This window comes from Rhinopithecus roxellana, chromosome 8, assembly GCF_007565055.1.
Source record: "Rhinopithecus roxellana isolate Shanxi Qingling chromosome 8, ASM756505v1, whole genome shotgun sequence".
NCBI classification, from domain to species: domain Eukaryota; kingdom Metazoa; phylum Chordata; class Mammalia; order Primates; family Cercopithecidae; genus Rhinopithecus; species Rhinopithecus roxellana.
In genome coordinates this window covers 82,113,560-82,122,924 of record NC_044556.1, presented here as the reverse complement: position 1 = coordinate 82,122,924, position 9,365 = coordinate 82,113,560, and the positions used below count along the sequence as shown (strand labels likewise).

The 9,365-nt window shown below is 36.4% G+C and overlaps 1 protein-coding gene across 6 annotated transcripts in view; it reads right to left on the bottom strand.

The window, feature by feature from the left end:
• The window catches only part of RNPC3 (RNA binding region (RNP1, RRM) containing 3), a 31,520-nt gene that overhangs the window by 2,242 nt on the left and 19,913 nt on the right, over positions 1 to 9,365 (bottom strand). For 5 of the 6 annotated variants that reach the window (XM_030935415.1, XM_030935413.1, XM_010372579.2 and 2 more), the window contains exons 11-15: positions 8,381 to 8,542; positions 7,190 to 7,284; positions 6,470 to 6,528; positions 1,945 to 2,077; positions 1,234 to 1,301 (exon numbers count right to left, since the gene is read on the bottom strand). In XM_030935415.1, the coding sequence (XP_030791275.1) occupies positions 1,239 to 1,301; positions 1,945 to 2,077; positions 6,470 to 6,528; positions 7,190 to 7,284; positions 8,381 to 8,542 (512 nt within the window). In that variant the 3' untranslated portion in view covers positions 1,234 to 1,238. The remainder of the gene's footprint in view (positions 1 to 1,233; positions 1,302 to 1,944; positions 2,078 to 6,469; positions 6,529 to 7,189; positions 7,285 to 8,380; positions 8,543 to 9,365) is intronic. The other variant, XM_030935418.1, reaches the window with a different exon arrangement.

Genomic DNA, 9,365 nt, shown 5'->3' with positions numbered 1-9,365 from the left:
ATTTACTTCATGTTCTTTTAGTTTACAGAGGAAGAAAAATTTAAATAAAAAACAAAGGATTATATTTCCACTTATTTCTTGAACAATGTAGCAAATATTAACATTTAAAATATTTAATTCTACCATATTTAATCATCAAATTAAGTATGCACTAAAATTACTTGTTTTAAAGACAAAAAAGATGTAAGTCCACAAACATACATTGTTGTGAAGTGTGTTAATAATTTTATATACTCAGCACTGTAGAAATTTTTTTTTTTTTTTGGTTGGAGTCTTGCTCTGTCGCCAGGGTGGAGTGCAGTGGCGTGATCCCAGCTCACTGCAACCTCCGCCTCCCAGGTTCAAGAGATTCTCCTGCTTCAGCAGCCCACGTAGCTGAGACTACAGGTATGCACCACCACACCCAGCTAATTTTTGTATTTTTAGTAGAGACGCGGTTTCACCATTTTGGCCAGGATGGTCTTGATCTCTGGACCTTGTGATCTGCCCACCTCCACTTCCCAAACTGCTGAAATTACAGGGGTGAGCCACCGCCCTCAGCCAGAATTATTTTTAATAACAGTTTGACCTTTTTTTTTTTAACTTTTATTTTAACATTTACTTTAGGTTAATTTTAAGAGTTAGAAAATGTATCTGTAAGTGTTTATTCAAGGAGTTTTCAAGCTGTGGTCTCTGGATCAGATGCCTCATGATTACCTGAAAACTCATTAATTTTGTAAATTTTCAGGTGCCAACAAGGGTGACCAACTTGTCCTGGCTTGCCAGATACATTCCCCATTTCAGCACTAAATGTCCAGCATCCTGGAAATCCACTCATTAAAAGGAAAACTGGTATAACTAGCTTCCCTAGGTCCCCACATCAGACCTACCAAATCAAAAACTCTTTCAGGGAAGGAAGGAACCTACATATTTGTGTTTTATTAAGCTCTCCAAGTGATTATGATACATACTAGAGTTTAAGAACTATTGATTTACTATAGGCAGAAAAAGTTAAAAAAAGAGTAACTGGCACACTCCCTTTGTAAGATTCATTCTCCAAACTTAATTTTTAAGTATAAATGGGTTTTAATCTGTAGTTACAGTTTTGAAGTTTAATGGGACTTAACTGCACAGATAGATATTTCCTTAAAAAATACATAAGAGATACCCGAATTACTACTCTATCAAACTTTTATTCTTAATTGTATCTAAAGAATTAGTCTTGTCTTTTTATTACATTTTATTCACACTTACCTTTATTAATTTTTAACTCTTTTTCCTTCCTTAGGATCTTGTTTTGGTCTAGCAGATCGAGCAAACTGCTAATAATTTAAAATTAAGGTTTCCTTCATGAATATGCAAGTAATCTTTTCTAAATAATTCTCAAAAACGTTCTAATGTATGGTGGGAGTATGGTTTTTTAATTTACCTTGAGTGTCTCCTGACTCCATGACTTGAGAGGAAATTAATAATTAACTTTTCCTTTATAGTCATTATTTTTTATACCTGGGGCTTTGTTTCTTTACCTATCTTGCTGATTTCTAGTTTGCAAACTGCATTGATTACTAAAAGCAAGATGGTTAATCAATGATATACTCTGGTTATTAAAATTCTCATGTAGAAATATAAATTACAATAAAATGATAAAATGAATTAGTTCTTTTATGACTCCAAATGTACTTCTGGATACTCTAGTCTCTTCGCATAACTGTGTAATTTTGAGCTGCATAAGTGAAACATTTAAAACTTGGCTGAAATTGAACAACTTCATGTGGCTGAAGCTCCTTTGCTAAAAATCTAAATAACACTGTCATTTGACTCAGTAAGGTGGGTTTAACTGTAACTGAATGAATATCTACTGCTAGAATGCCAATTGTGGAAATTTCTTAAGGGTAACACGAAAATTAATTTCAGTTATACCCTTCTAAAAATTATAGTTTTGAAATAGATGGATTTAAAGGATACAACCACCATGGGTTTTCCAAAAAGCACATATCCATTAGCTTCCTTTAAGGCTTTTGCTGCTGCTTTTTCATTAGGAAGTCCAATGAAAGCTTGTCCTTTCATACGACCTTCTTTCATCAAACGTATATCAAACCTAGAAGGAAGAAAAGAGCTTTGATTCAAAGAATGTTAGTTTCAATGATGTGAATGAAAATGTGTTGAACAATTTAAAATGTTGCTATTTCAAATAAAAGTGACTAAAACATTTGATAGGCACATCAATTATTCAGTTTTCTAAAAATGTATTTCATGTTCTTGCACTAAAACTGATTCTACAAGTAGGTAGTATTTGTTTAAGATGTATTTTTAATTATTCTCAACTATCATAAAAGTATGTGATTTAAAAATTATACTACTAGTAATTAGAAAACCAAACTTCCCTTTTTTTTTTTTTTTTTTTTGAGACGGAGTCTCGCTCTGTCACCCAGGCTGGAGTGCAGTGGTGCAATCTCGGCTCACTGCAAGCTCCACCTCCTGGGTTCATGCCATTCTCCTGCCTCAGCCTCCGGAGTAGCTGGACTACAGGTGCCCGCCACCACGTTCGGCTAATTTTTTGTATTTTTCGTAGAGACGGGGCTTCACTGTGTTAGCCAGGATGGTCTCTATCTCCTGACCTTGTGATCTACCTGCCTCGGCCTCCCAAAGCACTAGGATGACAGGTGTGAACCAGGTGCCTGGCTGAAATCTTCTTAAATTATTATTTATCTCAATTTTTTAAGTGCCTTACAATCTAGCACCACTGCTCAAGTGATTAAAAAGAAACAAAACAAAACAAAAAAAACACTATATAACCAAGAATGGAAAAATAGAAAGGATTAACAGCCAGTTATAAACAATTATAGAATTCATTATATTATTATGTTTTTTTTTTAATTTATCTATTTATTTATTTTTTGAGACAGAGTCCTGCTCGGTTGCCCAGGTTGGAATGCAGTAGCATAATCTTGGCTCACTGCAACCTCCACCTCCTGGGTTTAAGTGATTCTCCTTCCTCAGCCCCCCGGGTAGCTCGGATTACAGGCGTCTGCCACCACACCTGGCTAATTTTTGTATTTTTAGTAGAGATAGGGTTTCATTATGTAGACCAGGCTGGTCCTAACTCCTGACCTCAAGTGATCCCACCCACTTTGGCCTCCCAATGTGCTGGGATTATAGGCGTGAGCCACCACGCCTGGCCTAGAGTTCATTACATTATTATAAGCAATTACAGAACTTCCAAGTAGAAAGGAACCTCAATGATTACCTACTCAAAACCATAATTTTACAGGTGATGTCTAGAGACAGTGAGTGACTTCAAAGCAGATAGCTAAGATCTAAAGTCAGAAACACAAACCAAATTTTTAACTTCCTAATACAGTGATCCATTCCATAGTGTATTCATTTTTTTGAAATTTTTGAAAGAAAATGAGTCAAACGCTACTTAGAAAAATCAGATTGTAATTTACAACTGAAATATTACCTAATATTTAGTCTATGAGACTACCAAAATAATACAACATAAAAAACTATCAAAAAATGCAGTAAATTATTATTTTTTTCTTATAATCATGACTCAAAGATGGCAACAAAGAAAAAGACCTAGCATTTTGCATGACCAGCAAAAGAAAAAATATTTTGGCATCCTGATAAGAGGTATTTGTCCCTAATGAATATAAAGAATTGTAAAACATGGTTTCATTTGTGTATACCTATCTAAAAAAACACATAAGTCAGATAAGATTTTTAAAGTATTGACGTCACTTGAAGATTAAAACAAAACTTAGTTACAGTCACTTCTTTATTTTATCTGCACTCAAAAGCCTCTTACCTTATCCTTTCTACTTCTTCTTACTTTTAATTTATATGACAGGGAGTCTTTCATACTTTAGAATTAACAAATACAGTATTGTAAAGAATGAAATTCTAACTCCAAACATTAGCTGATACGGTTTCGCCCTGTGTCCCCAAGTCTCATTTGAATTGTAACTCCTACATTCCCATGTGTCATGGGAGGAATGCTGTTACAGGTGACTAAATTATATGGGTGGGTCTTTCTTGTGTTCTTGTGATAGTAAATGAGGCTCACAAGGTTTGATGGTTTTAAAATAAAAAGAGACTGGTGGCATTTTGCCCCGACCTAGAGATTTATGGAATTTTGAACTTGAGAGAGATGATTTAGGGTATCTGTTGGAAGAAATCTCTAAGCAGCAAAGCATTCAAGAGGTGACTTGGGTGCTATTAAAGGCATTTAGTTTTAAAAGTAAACACCATAAAAGTTCAGAAATTTTGCAGTCTGACAATGCAACAGAAAAGAAAGAGAAGAAATTCAAGCTAGCTCTAGAAATCTGCATAAGTTATGATGAGCCCGATGTTAATCCCCAAGAAAATGATGAAAATGTCTCCAGGGCATGTTAGAGGTCTCATGGGAGCCCCTCCCATCACCTGAGGCCTAGGAAGGAAAAGTGATTTCTAGGGCCGGGCCCAGGGTACCTGTGGTGTATGCAGCCTAGAGACTTGGTGCTCTGCCTCCCAGACACTGCAGCTGTGGCTGAAAGGGGCCACCATAGAGCTTGGGTGGTAGCTTCAGAGGGTGCAAACCTCACCCTTGGCAGGCTCATCCACATGGTGATGAGCCTGGCAGTGCAGAGATGTCAAGAACTGGGGTTTTGGAGCCTCCACCTGGATTTCAGAGGATATATGGAAATGCCTGGATGTCCAGGCAGAAGTTTGCTGCAGGGATAGGGCTCTCATGAGCTAGGGCAGCGCAGAAGGAAAATGTGGGGTTGGGGTCCCCACACAGAGTTGCTACTAGGGCACCACCTAGCGGAGCTGTGGTAAGAGGGCCACCGTCCTCCAGACCCCTGAATGGTAGATCCACTGAGAGCTTGCACCATTCACCTGGAAAAGCTGCAGACACTCAATGCCAGCCCATGAAAGCAACTGGGAGGGAGGCTGTACTCTGCAAAGTCACAGGAGTGGAGCTGCCATGGGAACCCAACTCTTGCATCAGCATGACCCGAATATGAGACACGGAATCAAAGGAGATCCTTGGAGCTTTAAGATTTGATTTCCCCACTGGATTCTGGACTTGCATAAGGGCTGTAGACCCTCTGGTTTGGATGATTTCTCCAGGGCCCATAGCACCCTTGTTTTGGCCAATTTCTCCCATTTGGAATGGCTGTATTTACCCAATGCCTGTACCCTCATTGTATCTAGGAAGTAAGTAACTTGCTTTCAATTTTACAGGCTCCTAGGCAAAAGGGACTTGCCTTGTTTCCAATGAGACTTTGGACTGTGGGCTTTTGAATTAATGCTGAAATGAGTTGAGACTTTGGGGGACTGTTGGGAAGGCCGGATTCGTTTTGAAATGTGAGGACATGAGATTTGGGAGGGGTGAGGGGCAGAATGATATGGTTTGACTCTGTGTCCCCACCCAAATCTCATCTTGAATTGTAACTCCCACAATTCCCATGTGTAGTGGGAGGAACTATGTGGGAGGTGACTGAATTATAGGAATGGGTCTTTCTTGCACTGTTCTCATGGTAGTGAAGGAGTCTCAAGATCTGATGGTTTAAAAAAAAATGGGAGTTTGCCTGCACAAGCTGTCTTTCTTTTTGCCTGCTACCAGCCACATAAAATGTGACTTGCTCCTCCTCGCCTTCTGCCATGATTGTGAGGCTTCCCTGGCTTCGTGCAACTGTGAGTTTTCCATTAAACCTCTTTCCTTTGTAAATTGCCCATTCTCAGGTATGTCTTTATCAGCAGTGTGAAAAGAGACTAACACATTAGCTTTTATAACATTTATAAATCACAACCCTCTCTTTTGCTTTCACAAAACTGGAAGCCTTGCTCAATGAAGTTCTTTTAAAAGATGACAATTTACTGTCAGAGTAAGAATCTAAAAAGTTTTGCCTCACTGCTATACATTCCTGGATGATTCATTGAAAGAATCGTTTTCAAAGCACAGTCTTTGGATCAGAAGCTTCAGCATCATCCAGGAGCTTTTCAGAAACACAAATTCATGAGTCCTACCCATGAAACCTAGAAAATCAGACTCTCTGCAGGTGGGCCTATAAAACTGTTTTTCCAGGCTCTCCAGGTGATTCTTGTGCAATGTTAAAGTCTGAGAACCATGTATTTAGAGAGAAGATTAAGGTCAGAATGCATCACAGGCCTGTTTCTGCAGAGTTTTATTAGAACACAGCCATGAATATTCATTCAGGTTTTATGGCTGCCTTCATAATACAACTACAAAACTTAGTAGTTCCAACAGACACAGTATGGTCTGCAACAAAATAAAAATACTAAATTTTTACTATCTGCCCATTTACGGAAAAAGTTTGCTAACTCCTATTCTAGACATCTTAAAAGATCAATAGTGCAACAGCATAGACCAACTTTTTCATACAATTTTTATCTCTAAAAGGAAAATGATGGAATTAAAATAGTAAATTTGTAACAGATAAAAACAAAACATAATTTAAGATTATATTTTACTGTCACTTACATGATCCGCTGTGTTTCTGATGAAAAGTCAACATATCTTCCAAAAATATATTTAAGGTCCTAGAATTTCAGTAAGAAGACAAATAACAAAGCCAGGGGGAAAAAAAAAAACTGTTAATAAATAAATAAATACATCAATATATCAATAGAAGAGGTCATACTGCACTAAGGTAGGCTTTAATCTAATATGACTGGTGGCCTTTCAAAAGGGAAAATTTGGACACAGATACTCACAAAGGGAGTACGCTATGTACAAAGGCAGAAATTGTGATGACGCTGCCATAAGCCAAGGAAGGTGAAAGATCGCCAGCTTCTGCATACCAACAGAAGCTATGGGAGAGGCACAGAACAGATCTTTCACTCAAAGCCCTGAGAATGAACCAATCCTGCCACACTTTTGACTTCAGTTTGCCTCCAGAACTGTGAGACAACACATCTCTGTTGTTTCAGCCACTTAGCCCTAGGAAATTAATACATACCCCAAACTCTGCCTCAGTATTTACTGCCAGAGAAGCCAAGCTATGAGAATATTATTTTAACAAAAAATTAACCTGGAAATACTAAACAACAATTTATCATGCCCTGAAGCACAGTAAAAAACAAAAAACAAAAAAAACAAAAAACACATTCTTAAAGGTAGTTTCACACAGACTTTAACACATCAAGTATAAAACCTTCAAATTATTTTCATTTACATGAAAAAAAATCAATTTATACCTACCTTTTCTTGAACATGTTTAGCTAAATTCTTTACATAAATTCTACAGTTTGGTTCACCAGGTTCATAACTTCTGAAAACTGAAAGTGTTTCCATTTCTTATTAAAAAACAAAAAAACAAAGATATAAAATTAAAATATTTTAACCAAGTTTTTAAATATAATTATCATATTCAAATATAACTGTTAAATAGACAAATTAAGCTTTATGAAAATGTTAAAACCATAAAATTAGTAACAATGTTACAAATGGGTTTAAATATACTCACTGAAAATCTGAATTGATTATATAAAAAACTTCTTTATATATAAAACTTTTAAGTTTTTATACACATAAAAAACTTTTGTTTAAAAAATTTCAGACTTCTAGAGTAAGTAAAATTTGTCCAATAAAATATCTACTATTAAAACTCCATTAAGATGAGTCATGTTATAAAAAAAAGGGTAAAGTATATATGCTAATTGATTTGGGTAATTATTTTGCTTAAAGTGAATTTCCCAAACCATCAGCCACCTCCATATTTAAATGCAAGAATGAAGTAAGCACAATATCAGGCATCTCGGACAAACCATGGCCTAAGAACCCCTGTATAGCTCCTCTCCTTTAATGTCAGTAGTCTGTTCTAGAAAATTAGATAGATGTTTTGTGTAAAAATCCTAGCTGGAAGTCTATTTCCCATTACTGTAGGAAAAATTATGTACTACACATCAATCTAAAGCCTCTAAATATTTTCTGACAATATACTAAAACAGTAAAAGTCTTTGAGAAGTAGAAAACTATCGTGTTAGGATATAAAATCCTAAAATCATAGATTTCTAATCACCATTTTTTTTAAATAATCGCTTTGTATGTATCTCAGACACAGTATTTGTGACAGTCTATTGGCTGCATTTGGAAAATATAACCCCAGACTTGTAGGACACACTGACTTACTTTAAATGACACATAAAAGTTTTAGGAATGAAAACAAAAATTTTCCCCAAATACAGACTGGAAACACTGTATGGAAAGAAACGTTCCTTCCACTATAAAGTATGAGTATTTAAAAAAAAACAGAAGTGATTACAAACATTAATCGGAGAGATGTTCTAAAGTATGTGCCTTAAGGTAAATGGCATGACAGATTTGTTTTGTTTCTGTAAAGTCAAAGATATGTAAAATGGAATATGTGCTTAGTTTATTTCGTGATATTACCTTCTCTAGAAATTCTGCCCTTTTCCAATTCCCTTCTGGAAATACATTCCGATGGCATTTCATCAGAGTCTTCTTTAATCTCCTCTGTGATGTCCAAATTAGGTTTGGGGAAGATTTTTCCAAATCCTATATTGGATGCATCAACTTCAGTAGCAGGTAAATCTAAGAGTTCAATGTTAACATTAACCATAAGAATCTCTCCTTTAAAAACAGTTTCTGCCCCCTCCCCCCATTTTATATTTAATAATATATCTTTAGGCACTAAAATTCTTTGGTGTTTCTCAATATACTGAAAGAAGCATATGTAAACATTTTCTTTTTTTTTGAGACTCTGTGGCCCAAACTGGAGTGCAGTGGCCGGATCTCAGCTCACTGCAAGCTCCGCCTTTCGAGTTTACGCCATTCTCCTGCCTCAGCCTCCCGAGTAGCTGGGACTACAAGCGCCCGCTACCTCGCCCGGCTAGTTTTTTGTATTTTTTAGTAGAGACGGGGTTTCACCGTGTTAGCCAGGATGGTCTCGATCTCCTGACCTTGTGATCCGCCCGTCTCGGCCTCCCAAAGTGCTGGGATTACAGGCTTGAGCCACCACGCCCGGCCAGTAAACATTTTCTATAAAGGTTCAAATAGTAAAAAAATTGTGTTAAAGGGTGACTAGCCATGAGATAAGAAAAATTTATAAAAAGAAAAATGTTAAATAAATGCACAAAAAAGGTGCTACCCGAAAACGCACTACATTCACACTCACCATCCAACACAGGAATGAAAACTAGTCACAGTTTTTCACTCACTATGTTTGCAATACTTACTAGAATTCTATCCTATATTCACACAAGTGCTCAAAGATATATATACAAAGACATATTCCACTATTTTCTGTAATAGTAAAAGAAGGGAAACAACTTCAACTTCTATGAAAAAAGCATGATAAAATACTGACAAAATTATATTATGGTCTATTATACAGCCAAAAAATGTAAAGTATATG